Here is a 13,654-nt window from a genome sequence, read left to right as displayed (position 1 = left end):
CCTTTTTTTTTTTTGGGCTCCTGTCATATGGAGAATTGTTTTCTCTCTTTTCACTTTCAGGCTATGGGCTTCTTTTTGCAATAGGTGTGTTTCTTGTATACAACATATTATTGGATTTTGCTTCTTATTCCATTTTTCCAGTCTATTTCTCTTGATTGGTGAGTTGAGGCCATTGACATTACTGGTTATAACTGATATGTACTGACTTATTATTGACATGTTATTGGCCTTTTGTTGACTCTTTTTACTTTTTCACCTTCTCCTTTTAATTTCTTGCCTTGGCTATTTGATTTGCTCTTTTGGGCCCCATGGTGTTGTTGCCTTCATTGTCTTTTTCTAGGATCTTGTTTAGAATTGCTTGTAGTGCTGGTTTGGTATTCATGTAGTTTCTCAGGTGTTCTTTGTCTTGGAAGTATCTTATTTCCCCCTCCATTTTGAAAGAGAGTTTTGCTGGATACATGAGTCTAGGTTGGAGGTTGTTCTCTTTTAGTACTTGAAATATCTCATTCCAGGCTCTCCTTGCCCCAAGGGTTTGTGTTGAAAAGTCTGCTGTGATTCTGATGGGCTTTCCTTTGTATGTGATTTGTTTCTTTTCTCTTACTGCTTGTAGTATTTTGTTCTTCTGTTGGGTTTCTGGGATCTTGATTATTATATGTCTAGGTGTAGATTTTTTTTGATTGTAGCTAGTTGGGGTCCTATATGCCTCAGTTATCTGAATGTCAAATTCTTCCCCTCTGTTTGGGAAGTTTTCTGTCATTAATTCTGTGAACAGCTTTTTTAAGTCATTTGTATTTTCTCCTGCTACTTCATGTATTCCTATCAGTCTTATGTTATTCTTCTTTGCATCATCTAGGAGTTGTTGGATCGATTTCTCATGATCTCTTACTGTTTTTAAGAGACCTCTCTTTTCATGGTCACTGACTGCAATCTTATCTTCTATATCTGAGAGCCTATCTTCGCATTCTTTTATTCTGTTGTGTACACTTTCAACAGAGTGTTTAATCTCCTGGATCTCTGTTTGAATCTGTTTTATGGATTCCATTCCTTTCCTATGTTGGGCGTTTATTTTTTCCATTTCTTTCTTATGCTGGGTCTTCATGGCTTCTATCGTGGTCCTGAGCTCATCTATTTTTTTGTCAGTTTCTGCTCTAGAGTCTCGAATCACGACTTCCATTTTGCTCACTATCTCCATGGTTATCTGGGAAATTATTTCTGTTTTGAATTTTTCTAGAGCCTGATTGATCTGTTTGTTACTTCCTGTGCTTTGAGTTCAGGGTGTCCTGGTGGTTCACTATCGGCCTTTTCATCCTCATTTGCCCTACTGTTTGCCATTGGTGAACTGGAAGTCTGTCCTTGTGTCTTGCTTAAGTCTTTTCTCATTTTAATTTTTGTTGTCAGACTGTCCTTGGTTTAATCTCTGGATTATCACCCAAATCTTCCTGATATAGTTGCACCCTAGCTTCTGTGTCTCTAACGACCCACAGACATTCTCATCTTCATAACATCAGAGTAAACAGCTCATCAAATCAATGGCAATGCTTTACCCCAACTGATACAATCAGCAACACATTAAGATCAAGCACAACTTGGACACTGACCACCTGTGGTAGTCACTAGTCTATCACCCTTAAATCATTTGAATTAAATTGAAATCAAGAAGTAGTCCAGAACATATCTGCAGTGAACAAACTTTTCAATATAGTATATTTACTGTTTAATGGCTCAGACAGAGCGAGGATGCAAGACCCCTGATCTTAGTTAGCTGATTGCTGAACCCCATGATGCTGACTGACCTCGGGCTGCAAGGCCCAGATTGAGTTCCCTATCCTGCTGAATGGTTGGACTCTGCAACGTTCTATTACAGGTTTCCCACGCCCTTTCTTTAAAGATGTTCAAAGTTGGGAACTCAGAAAACTACCCTTGATGACCACCTCTGTCTTTGCAGAGTGGGTCCAAAGACTTGCACAGTCAGGAGGTCTGAGAGTGTGTGTGGGGGGATTATGGGGGTTCAGGGGTGCCCACGCGGCTACCTTCCCGGCGCTTGAGCGATGGCTGCTGGGTCGGGAGCAGGCGTGGTTCTCCTTCCCGCGGTGGATCAGGCCGGCCTACCTTCCTGGCGCTTGAGCGATGGCCGCTGGGTCGGGAGCAGGTGTGGTTCTCCTTCCCGCGGTGGATCGGGCCGGCCTACCTTCCCGGTGCTGGAGCGATGGTCGCTGGGTCGGGAGCAGGCGTGGTTCTCCTTCCCGTGTTGGATCTCCCCCTACTGTTTTTAAGAGAGCTTTCTTTTCATTGGTCACTGACTGCAATCTTATCTTCTGTATCTGAGAGTCTATCTTCGCATTCTTTTATTCTGTTGCGTACACTTTCAGTGGAGTGTTTAATCTCCTGGATATCTGTTTGAATCTGTTTTATGGATTCCATTTCTTTCCTATGTTGGGCATTTATTGTTTCCATTTCTTTCTTATGCTGGGCCTTCATGGCTTCTATCGTGGTCCTGAGCTCATCTATTTTTTTGTCAGTTTCTGTTCTAGAGTCTTGAATCACAACTTTCATTTTACTCACCATCTCTATGATTATCTGGGAAATTATTTCTGTTTTGAATTTTTCTAGAGCCTGATTGATCTGTTTTGTTACTTCCTGTGCTTTGAGTTCAGGGTGTCCTGGTGGTTCACTATCAGCCTTTTCATCCTCATTTGCCCTACTGTTTGGCATTGGTGAACTGGAAGTCTGTCTTTGTGTCCTGCTTAAGTGTTTTCTCATTTTTATTTTTGTTGTCAGGCTGTCCTTGGTTTAATCTCTGGGTTATCACCCAAATCTTCCTGATTTAGTTGTGCCCTAGATTCTGGGTCTGTAAAGATCCACAGACATTCTCATCTTCATAACATCAGAGAAAACCGCTCATCAAATCCACGACAATCCTTTATCCCAACTGATACAATCAGCAACACAATATGATCAAGCACATTTTGGACACTGACCACCTGTGGTAGTCACTAGTCTATCACCCTTAAACCCTTTGAATTAAATTGAAATGAAGAAGCAGTCCAGAACATGTCTACAGTGAACGAACTTTTCAATATAGTATATTTACCATTTAGGATTGGGGCTGAGACAGAGCTAGGACTCAAGACCCTTGATCTCAGTTAGCTGATGGGTGAACTCCATGACGCAGACTGACCTCGGGCTGCAAAGCCCAGACTGAGTTCCCCAACCTTCTGAACAGTTGAACTCCACACCGTTCTACTACAGGTTTCCCAGGCCTTTCTTTAAAGATATTCAACATTGGGAACTCAGAAAAATACCTTCTATGACCACCTCTGCCTCTGCAGAGTGGGTCCAAAGACTGGCTCAATCAGCAGCCTGAGGGTGCACGGGGGGGTGTTTATGGGAGTTATGGGGGTTCAGGGGTGCCCACATGGCTACCTTCCTGGTGCTGGAACAAATTGGGAACTGAAAAATACCTTCTATGACCCCCTCTGCCTCTGCAGAGTGGGTCCAAAGACTGGCTCAATCAGCAGCCTGAGGGTGCACGGGGGGGTGTTTATGGGAGTTATGGGGGTTCAGGGGTGCCCACATGGCTACCTTCCTGGTGCTGGAACAATGGCCGCTCCCGGTGGGGGAAGGTGTGGCTCCTTCCCGCGGTGGATCAGGGCCCAGGCAGCCCTCCTGGTGCTGGAATGATGGCAGCTCCCGGTCAAGAGACATTTTTTTAAAATGTCAGTGCTACCATATAATTATCCTGTTGGGAACCCTCATTCATTTTCCACTGATAAAGAATAAATTTGTGCTCTTGAGCTTCACTTCCAAAATCTTGGGTTACTTGGGGTTATTTGTTCCTCTTACCCATTTTTGTTTTAGCCTTTTCTCACACTACTCTCTCCCTGCTTCTAACATTGGAGCCAAACCTGGTTGAACCCTGATTATCCAAATCTCATCTCACCTGTTGGCCTTCTCAAAGTGGCCTTTCCTGATGATTCCAATTGCAGGCCACACTCCTGTTGATTCATTATCACCTTATCCTTGCTTTGCTTCTTATACTTGATCTTCTCAGATCTTATTTGTCTGTCTTTCATTCTGTTCCTCCTACAACAATGTAACAGTTAATCATATCTTCCTTAATTTAAGTAGACAGTACAGAACATGTAATGTGTAAAACATACAGAAGTTCTCAGTATATACCGAGCAGTCAGTACATGGTGGCTAATATTATCATCCTGGCTATTCTCAAGTCTTAACCTTTGTAAGAACGTGTGATCCAGTGTCCAGTTTGATAAAACTAACAGGGTGCTAGGTGGCCTTTACACACCTCATTCCAAGTGCCACTGAACTACATAGAGTATGTCTGTACCTTGGATGATACTGGGGGGGTTCAGAACAAATCTAAAGCATTTATTGAGGCAGACTAAAAAAATAAAAAAAGAAAATTCTTAGTTCTGGGGGTCAGTATATTCTAAAATTCAGAGGATTCTTGTTTAGAATTCTGAAACACCCTGGCAAGATCAGGAGAATGAATCTGAAAGCTGGACAAATTAAGTCATTTCCCCCTGGTAATGTCAGAGCAAAAGCTGTTCTGTCCTTCTTAGTCTTACATGTTCCTAGATAAGGGTCAAATTCATGATAAAATTACTCATGGTACAACTCATTATAATGCTTATAATCTGTTCACATTTATCAAGTGCCAAGGGTTTTGTCCAGGGCTTCACAAATATACCATTCATTTTATTTGTTTCATTTCTCTTTATCAGCAACTTCATGATGTATTAGCACTTCCTTTTAGACAAGGAAATTAAGGCTCAGCACTATCCAGAGTTATGCATGAAGTCTGACCCACCTCCATCAGTGTCCCACCATTAAGATCCTTCCTAGAAATTGTGGATCCTCATATGAGTCCTTGTCTCTGGCCTGGCCCAGGAGGTATGGGCTTGTTCAAATGCCCTAAGATATATCATGATCCCAAAGACTCTTCCTAACCACCTTGAACATCATTGTCGATTACAGAGGAAGCGTCAGACATCATTCACTTTGGAACACCCAAGAAGCAGTTACCCACTTCGAAGTTCATTGGACAGTATGGCAATGGTCTTAAAAGGTGAGCATTTCCCCCCCTTAACACATGCATTATTGATACTGGAGACAGTGTGGAAGGCAGTGTTATACAGAATGATGCAAACACATAAAGCTTAAAATCACTGTGAACTTGTGGAGAGGTTCTGCCTTGTTTCAGACTCTCCATACCCATAATTGACTTGATTTATGTAAAAATGAATTCTCATGTATGGTTAGATGAGTCTTCCTGCAACCATTCCTGTAGTGGTGCTGCTGGGTATTACTGAAGCTTCATTGCATCTCTATGTTCTGTTGCTTTCCAAAGCACATTGCAGCCTAAGTGCTGTGACTATAGCTTTTTTTAGTTTGTCTCAGTAAGAGTTGAGGCCCGAGGCTGCTCTGTGTGTCTCCACAAGGGTCCAGTGATTGTTCTTTTGAGCCGTGGATGGTACCTCATCCCAGCAGCTGTGACTCAAACAGGAGCATGAAACTGGGTCCATTCCACTTCATCAGTGCCAGTTTGAGAAATAAAGACTGTGACCTCTTGGTGATAGGCCCATAAGATAGGGTGTTGAGAAAGATCCATGACAGTACACAGAGTCATGCCCACCTGTTTCATTTTTAACATCTGAAGTGTAAATCATTATGTTCTTCATTGTTATATAGTGGGTCCATGAGAATTGGAAAAGACTTTATTCTTTTTACGAAGAAGGAAGAAACAATGACCTGTGTGCTTTTTTCTCGGTCATTCTGTGAAGAAGAAGGTCTGAGTGAGGTAAGATTTGAGGGAATCCTTCCATTTCCCTGGCAAAAGTGTTACTTCCTTTATCCTCTTAGGAGTTAAAGTCTTTTATAACTTCTTTCTTGCTTAGGATTTATAAATTTAGGAGTATGTTTGAGACATGGAGAGGAAGTATCCGTTCATTCTGGGATTAATCAGAGGCTTGCATTATCTGTCTGTCTTTTTGTCAAGTAGTAGGGATCAAACCAAGGGCTTCAGGAATGCTAAGCAAGTGCCACCCCCAGCCCTTGGAGGACTTGCTTGAGGACATTATTTTTATTCTTTGTGTACCCAGATTTTCCTGAAAAAGAGTCTCCATGAGGCCCAGTAAGGTTTGTGAAAGAAGTCTGCAAAATCTTTCCACAACTTGTACCATAAATGTATTATAATTTTTAAAGTGAATAGAATTTTGGAGTCAAAGATTTAGAAATAAAAATAAAAATAAATTTATTTGAAAGTAGGTGTAATACTGTAATTTTAGTGAAAATGTCAACTCCACTTGCTGACCTAGCGACATTTCATTGATTTCCAGTGCCCGCCTTTTGCTGTTGTGAAAGTTAGTTACAATTCAACGCAACACAACAGGTTGAGGCCCTGAGTTCTGCTCAGCACTGCATAACCACTGTGGAAGGTAGAAAACCAGCTGAAGACTATGGGGCTATCAAAAAGTTTTCAGCCTTGTCACAGAACAAGGCAGAAACATACGAATTGGATCAACAATAAATAAATACATAAGTGGGGCTATTATTACTAAATTGTCAAAAGCAGTGATACAGATGGAAGATTGGGGAGTCAGGAGTGCCCAAGGCATTTGTTTACCTTCTTTTCCCCACTTCTGTCACACATACACAGCCTTCCAGTCCCTTTACCCCAAGATAATGCTTTCATAATTTTGGTGAGGTCAGTGTTCAGAAGATACATTTTAAGACTGTGTAAACACCATTCACATTATGCCATGTCATGAACTTTTTTTAAGCATAACTTTTTATTTCTTCCGGAATTAATAATAGACTGCCTAGCTTTTTGTGCCTTTATCACTGTTACTGAATGTTTGCTTGGTTTTCAGTGTTCATACTGCTTAGTTTATCTGTTTGCAACTGCTTTCCTTTCCATTGGCCCCATCTTCCCAACGGCTCTGCTCTGGATCCTCTGCCTGAGCTGCAGCTCGCACTCCTGTTTTCCAAGGCTGGCATTTGGGGTTATCCTGGCATCTGCCCTTGCTGTTGTTATCTGTCAGGTCTCAGATCCCGGAGCTCTTCTTTTGCAGCTTGCATCCTCCTCTTGGTGTGACATGTTCTGTAGCTGCTTTCTGAACAAGAATATGGGAAGCAAGTCTTTTTGAGACTCCTCATTCATTACAACGTTCTTATTTTATCTCAACACTTCGTGACAAATTGGCTTGTTATTATTTATAGGCTAGAATTCACTTTCCTTCAAGATTTTCAAGGTGTTGCTCCATTATCTAATTTGTAGCATTATTGAGAAATTTAAAATCTTTTAATTTTATTCCCTTGTTTTGTATGTGGCCTGTTCCTTTCTCTCCCGCTGTCTACATTTTGAAGGTCAAAAGAACCATCCTTTTCCCAACAGTTCTGATTTCAATTTTTTATCTATCTGATCTATTTACAGGAATTTCACTGGGCACATGTGAAAGTTTTTAAATCTGGAAATTCATATTCTGTAACTCCTGTCTAGTTTCCTGTAACATTTATAATTTTCTTCCAACCATAGTCTTTTTTTTTTCTCCTCTTGATTTTAGTTCTTAGACTTCTGGGAAGTGTTCTTATTTTCTTAACTTTTTTTCTCCTATTTTCTGTCTTTTGTCTTTCTGTCTTATTTTCTAGATTTTTCACAATTTATCCTCCAATTTTCTCATAACTTTTTTTCTTGCATTCATAATTTTAACTTCCAAGAAGCCTTTTTAGTCTCTCAGTGATCCTTTTTCAAAGATTATCGAGTTTTTGCTTCACGCATGCAGTATTTTCTCATAATAGTTCTGAAGATTATTAAACAGTGACATTTTTCTCCTTGACATTTTCATCTTCCCTGTATGATTTATATTTCCACTGAATTGTTTGATTTATGTTTGTTTGTGTGGCTTCTATTTATCATATCAGATGTTTTTCTTAGATGATTGTTAGTCCAAAGCACTTTTATTAGTCCAATAAAATGTTGATTGAAAGTCTCAAGAGTGTGAGATTGGCAGCTATGAGTATGCTAATTAAATGATCCAAAAATCTAAAATCTTAACACTCTTTTCTGTTGGAGAACATTTAATGTTATATATTTCAGGCCTTTCCTTTTGGACTGGTCGGGTTTCCTACAGTCCTCTGAAGACAGCTGCCATTCCTTTTGGGAAGAAGATGAGAAAAGACACCTGGGAATCTCAGCATCTGATATACACATTTTCACTTAGTCCCTCTACTCTCAGTGAGGTCCCCTAATGACAGCGCCTGTGTGTCTTCCGGTCCAAAAACACAGGTTCCACTCCTTTCAGAGAATAAATATCCAGAATTTTTGTAGCCAGACAGCAATCTTGATGCTGCTTCTTCTGGCTCTACTGCCATCAATCTGAATTGTAAATCACGCTGGCTTCTTTCTTTTCTGGCAGGGGACCTTGGGTTGTATTTCTTGGTATGCTGTCATCTACTTTTCAACTTCTAAAGTGCTGGTAGTGTTGTTTGCTCTGCCATTCCACCCATCTTTTAAGAGGGAGCTGGAGCAGACTCCATCTGTCCTCACATTCCACAGTACAGTACTTTAAAATAAAACCCTGAGTATACGTGTTTGTTGTCTATCTTTCTTTACAAAATTAGAATGCAATGTGGGAGGAAAATAAACTTTTAACTTCATGTGTTTTATAATTTAGATGAAAAGTAGAATGGATTAGGATAGGACAAAACAATGATGGTTTTTATGGATTTCATAATGAGTTCACTTTTTAAAAATAGGTTGTAGTTCCAATGCCTTCGTGGTTAACAAGAACCAGAGAATCTGTCACAGATGATCCCCAAAAATTCTCAACAGAACTGTCCATAATTTATAAATACTCTCCATTTCAAAACGAAGCTGAACTGATGGATCAGTTTGACATGATCTGTGGAAAATGTGGTAAGATTCGAGATTTTGATGGAAGTATTTGCATTAGTGTCTTCTTTATATGTTTTTGTATTTTTTTGTATTAATAAGCTCACATAGGGCAGACATTCATTTTATCAGTGAGTTTGAAGAGGCTCCACGTGTGAGTTACCGTAAATCTCTGACACAGGACAAAGGCTTGTGTTCGCATGAGCTGGGTGAAACCAAGTGAGAAGAGGATGACGCATGCGATGGCCACGACTCACCACTTCTGCTTTGTGTAGCAGAGTTAGGAGATGCTTGTTGCAGCATCTGAGACGGTGTGATACCCGCCAACAGGAGAGTCAGCAACTTATACAACAATAAATCTCAATTTATTATTATGAGGCAGAGAGTTAGCAAAAGCTTTGCCTACCTTTTCCTCCTAGATTAACAGGTCTTTCCCCCTCTGCCAACTTTTGCCTTACCATGTCAAATGCGTTGTGTCCACTGACATTTTCAGTCCCGGTGTTTGTCCAGACTTCCACCATTTTCATGTCTATAAGCAGAAGAACTCTGCTTTAGAGGATGCTGTGTGTACTCTGCTGCTTGGGACTTTGACTCCTGTGATGCTAATAGTGAAATTTTAAACTGTTGCAGACTTGCCTTGCTTTATCTTCAAAATTTCTTCTCTAATGGGGCATTTTGTTTAAAAATTATGTTTGAGGTCGGTTCTTTTTTTTATCATAGAGGAAAAGTAGTGGCAAATAACTTAGTGTTCATCTTTGAGTTCATGCATAGTTGCACAAGGACTGTGGGGCCGAGCCAAAGGCAAATGACTGTGCATTGTTAGCCCTGAAGGTGAGATCTGGTAGCTCATGTTTTTACTAAGGCTGCTACTAGAGAATTAATGTTTTCATTTCTAAAGTTTTAGCTACATCAACATCTTTTATGAACACCAAATATCTAGGTTATAAAAATTTTAGAATAATTTTCAGCTGAAATACATGATACATGTTAATCCATTAAAGATTAGTGAGAATGTATCAACCAGAGAAGCAAATAATTTTTGTTTTATGAAGCAGAGTATCTGTCATCGTGAAGCATTACCAGTGCTATTGTAAATTGAAAGTGGTATTAAACAACATCCTTCTCTTTACATTTTTTAGTGAAGAGATTCTCTGACGTTATCTTATCCTTCAATTTGTAAAGGACACCTTTAACCATAGGTATATTTTTAAATATGGCAAAATTATTGGAAGTGATAACTGTCAATAAAGTTCTTATATAATTAAAAAAGGAAAGTAGTATTAAAAAGTCTGTCAAAAAATTTTATGTGTTTCTGTACATTACTGTAGACTATATACAAATAACATCTAAATAAAGTTACAATTTTAACCCTAAAAATAAATCAGTATTCATCTTATGAACATGCACACAATATATTTTAAAGGCATTTAATGTAATCTTTTAGTTGACTTCTAATTACAAAATATGCAGATATTAATGAAGGGTTTCTTATTTCCTGAATAGTTTTCCAGAAGCTTTCTAAAAATGAAGTAAATTTAATCCTCAAAAAATTCTGTATGGCAGGTCTTTCATAAATTCTGTTTTATAAATTAGAAAAATCAGATTTAGAGAGATTTGAAAATACAGCGGAGGTCACTGTATTAGTAAGCTGTTATCCATGATTTAGACACATTTAGTCTCCACAGCCCATGTTCTTAGCCACTCTACTGTTTTCCCTACAAAATATAATTACTTTAAAAAATTTTTGAGGCAGTATTATTTGCCTTTGTATCATAATCAACCTTGTAAATAATTTGTGCTGTTTAATTAACCATGCCTCAGAGCAGGGGTCAGCAAACAATGCCCACAGGACGTTCCTGATTTTATAAATAAAATTTTATTGGAACACAGTGAAACTCATTCATGTATATGTTCTCTATGACTGCTTTAATGTTACAGAGGCAGAGTGGAGTTGTGAGTAATTATGATAGACACCATATGGCCTTCAAAGCCTAAAATATTTCCTATCTGGCCTTTTGCAGAGAAAGTTTGTCAATACCAGCCATGAAGTCTAGAAGCAATACTTTGCCTTTTTACAATTTTAAAAATCTCATCTTTCTTCTTTTAGGCATTGATATCGGTTCTACCAGTGAGACCTTTGCTCACAGTACAAACTTGGCTCAGGCTCCTAACAATTTTTATGATGCAAATTATGAAAAGAATGCCAGAGTGAAAGATTTATAATGAGTTGAATAGTAATAAGAAATATTATAAAAGCTCATCACTCTTTGGCAGAGAGTGGAGTCTGATGGGAGACATATATTTTGGAACACATCCAAACATATCATTTACTGAGGTACAAAAGGAAAATTGATCTGTAGCAGACTCAATTCTATACATGAGGTGATAGCACAACATGTAGCATTTAGTGCATTTGAAATACTGACAAGTCACACATCTACTTTTCTATCAGGTACTTTGCTGGTTATTTATAACTTGAAGCTTCTGCTTAGTGGAGAACCAGAGTTGGATGTTAAAACCAAAAAGGAAGATATTCTGATGGCAGGGGATCCTGAAGGGTGAGTAATGTATGTATTTGAAGACTACCCTTATGTAATGGTTGTGGACTAGAGTGGGAGCCCTGCATCTAAGTCTGAGGTTCCTGGCCTTCCTACTTGGACATTTCATCTTACACCTGCTACAGAAGTAAGTTCAGGTATCCTGTGGTTCCCTTGGTCTAAGCCTCAGAGTGATCTGGGCTTTTTGGAGTGTAGGATCTTGGGCATCATCAAGACCTACAGAGTCAGAATCTCCAGGTAGTAAGCCTAGAAATCACTATTTTTCACATGTTTCCCAGGTGATACATAGGTAGCAGTATGTTTGGGGAATCGCTGGATTATGAGACTTCTGAAGTTCTCTAGTGTTATAACTCATTTTGTAGAGATATTAAAACAAAAAGTACATTATTCATTGCAGATCATCAAAAAGAGACATTAGTGCCTATTATCTGCAAATACAGTGTGAAACAAAAAGAAATATGACCAAATGGCAGATACATGATTTGTCCAGAATGTCCCTATGAGTGTGTGTTTGCAGTTTATCAATAAATTGACACACTTATTCTTGACTCTTAGGGAGCCTTGAGAAAGAGAATGATAAGATAGTGAGGAACCTTGGAGAAAAAGTGAGAAAGAATGAAGTATTGATGAGAACTGGGTTTCTCTATGTTAACTTGTTAAACTTACTAGTGGTGGCTGGGGATTTAACTCAGTGGTTCTGCCACCTGCCTCACAAGTGCAAGGTCCTGAGTTACATCCCCAGTGCCAAAAAACAAAACAAAAAAAAATTACTAGCCAGCTGAGAATTTAGCTCAGTGGTGCCATACCTGCCTCACAAGTGCAAGGACCCGAGTTTGATCCCCAATACTAAAAAGAAAATTTACTAGCTTGTGTTTACAGTTTCTTAGCATCAGAGTCCAGGGCTAGAAGGGGTTTATATAATTTAATCCAATCTGATTCATTTATATGTCATTGTAATAAAAATATGACTCTCACAAATACAAGTGACATATATGCTCTTAAGTTTTTTAGTAGCCATGATATGAAAAATAAAAAGGAACAGATGAAATTAATATTAATAAAGTTTTTAGGCTAGCTTATTCACAATAATATCATCTGTTTCAAAATGAAAAATGTTAATATTTTTCATTATGTTTCTATATACTAAGTCTTTGAATCCAGAATTTGTTTAGCACACACAGCGTGTGAGGATTTGTACACTACCCCAGTGGCTATTTGTGGTCAGTAGTTACCATATTGGACAGAAAGATTTTAGACTAAGGTGTTGAAACCCAAGAAAGTAGGACAATTTACCAGAGAACTTTTCTTTTGCCTTTGAGGTGAAATTTAGAAAGCTCTCTCTATAGTTAGACAATTTGATGTTTAATATCACAATTTTGGATTATCCTTTCTACTTTTTTGAAATGTAGATTGTTTTTCCTATATTCCAGCATGTGGAATTCCAAACATACACAGAGAAGGAAGTTTCAGTTCTTGTAGGAAAGAAGAAAAGTGTATCTAGGCTAATTGCTGTTGTTTGCTGGGAACCCTTTTGCCATTATTAATACACCAGTACGAGGAAGGAGGTCCCAAACTGTTTCTGCTTCTCCATCCCTGTCTTCCCTCTTTCCATTGCTCTTTCCCTTCTGCTTAATTGTGGGCTCCCTGATATTTCATGCTGTTTGAAGTTTTGAACACAAATTTTCAAATGGTTATCTGTCCGAGTGTCTTGGCATTTCAGCACTGTTGTCCAAAAAGCATTATTAGAAGAATAATTTGACAGCTAAGTTTTAGGGAAAAGTTCTGGCCATTTCAGGTTGCTTAGTGTGGACCCTGAAATGTGTCAAGCCGTCCAGGCCATTAATTACAAAAATACAGAAGATGAATTATACCTAGGACACTTTGGAAAATTGAAAATGTTGGTGCTTTTAAGTTTGCGTTTTCAGCAAAAAAATTTCATGGTTTAATCACAAGGATCTTTGAGGAAAGATAGGAGACATAATTTTTATACCGGGGATGCTGTGCTTTGCAGTGCTGACACAGGTTCCTCTGTGGTGCCAAGAGGGGACAGCAGTACACCTCTGCAGGGGTGGTAACACCACTGCGGTTTTCTCTTCTAAAAGGCTTTGCTGCCAGTTCTGCTTCATGGTTTTGATCTATTGTCTCCCTCCCTCACTCTCAAGCTCCTTTTACACTTAGAATA

At 39.0% G+C, this 13,654-nt stretch overlaps 1 protein-coding gene across 1 annotated transcript in view; it reads left to right on the top strand.

Annotated features, from left to right (window-relative positions):
* Morc1 (MORC family CW-type zinc finger 1) overlaps window positions 1-13,654 on the top strand; it is a 193,912-nt gene that overhangs the window by 19,547 nt on the left and 160,711 nt on the right. The window contains exons 5-8 of the mRNA XM_010630190.2: window positions 4,999-5,089; window positions 5,713-5,821; window positions 8,779-8,938; window positions 11,367-11,472. Of these exons, the coding sequence (XP_010628492.1) occupies window positions 4,999-5,089; window positions 5,713-5,821; window positions 8,779-8,938; window positions 11,367-11,472 (466 nt within the window). The remainder of the gene's footprint in view (window positions 1-4,998; window positions 5,090-5,712; window positions 5,822-8,778; window positions 8,939-11,366; window positions 11,473-13,654) is intronic.

The sequence above is a fragment of the Fukomys damarensis genome, unplaced genomic scaffold, assembly GCF_012274545.1.
Source record: "Fukomys damarensis isolate Sample0158 unplaced genomic scaffold, DMR_v1.0_HiC HiC_scaffold_24, whole genome shotgun sequence".
Classification (NCBI taxonomy): domain Eukaryota; kingdom Metazoa; phylum Chordata; class Mammalia; order Rodentia; family Bathyergidae; genus Fukomys; species Fukomys damarensis.
Note: the sequence above shows the minus strand (reverse complement) of the source record. Positions and strands in the feature narration are given on the sequence as shown.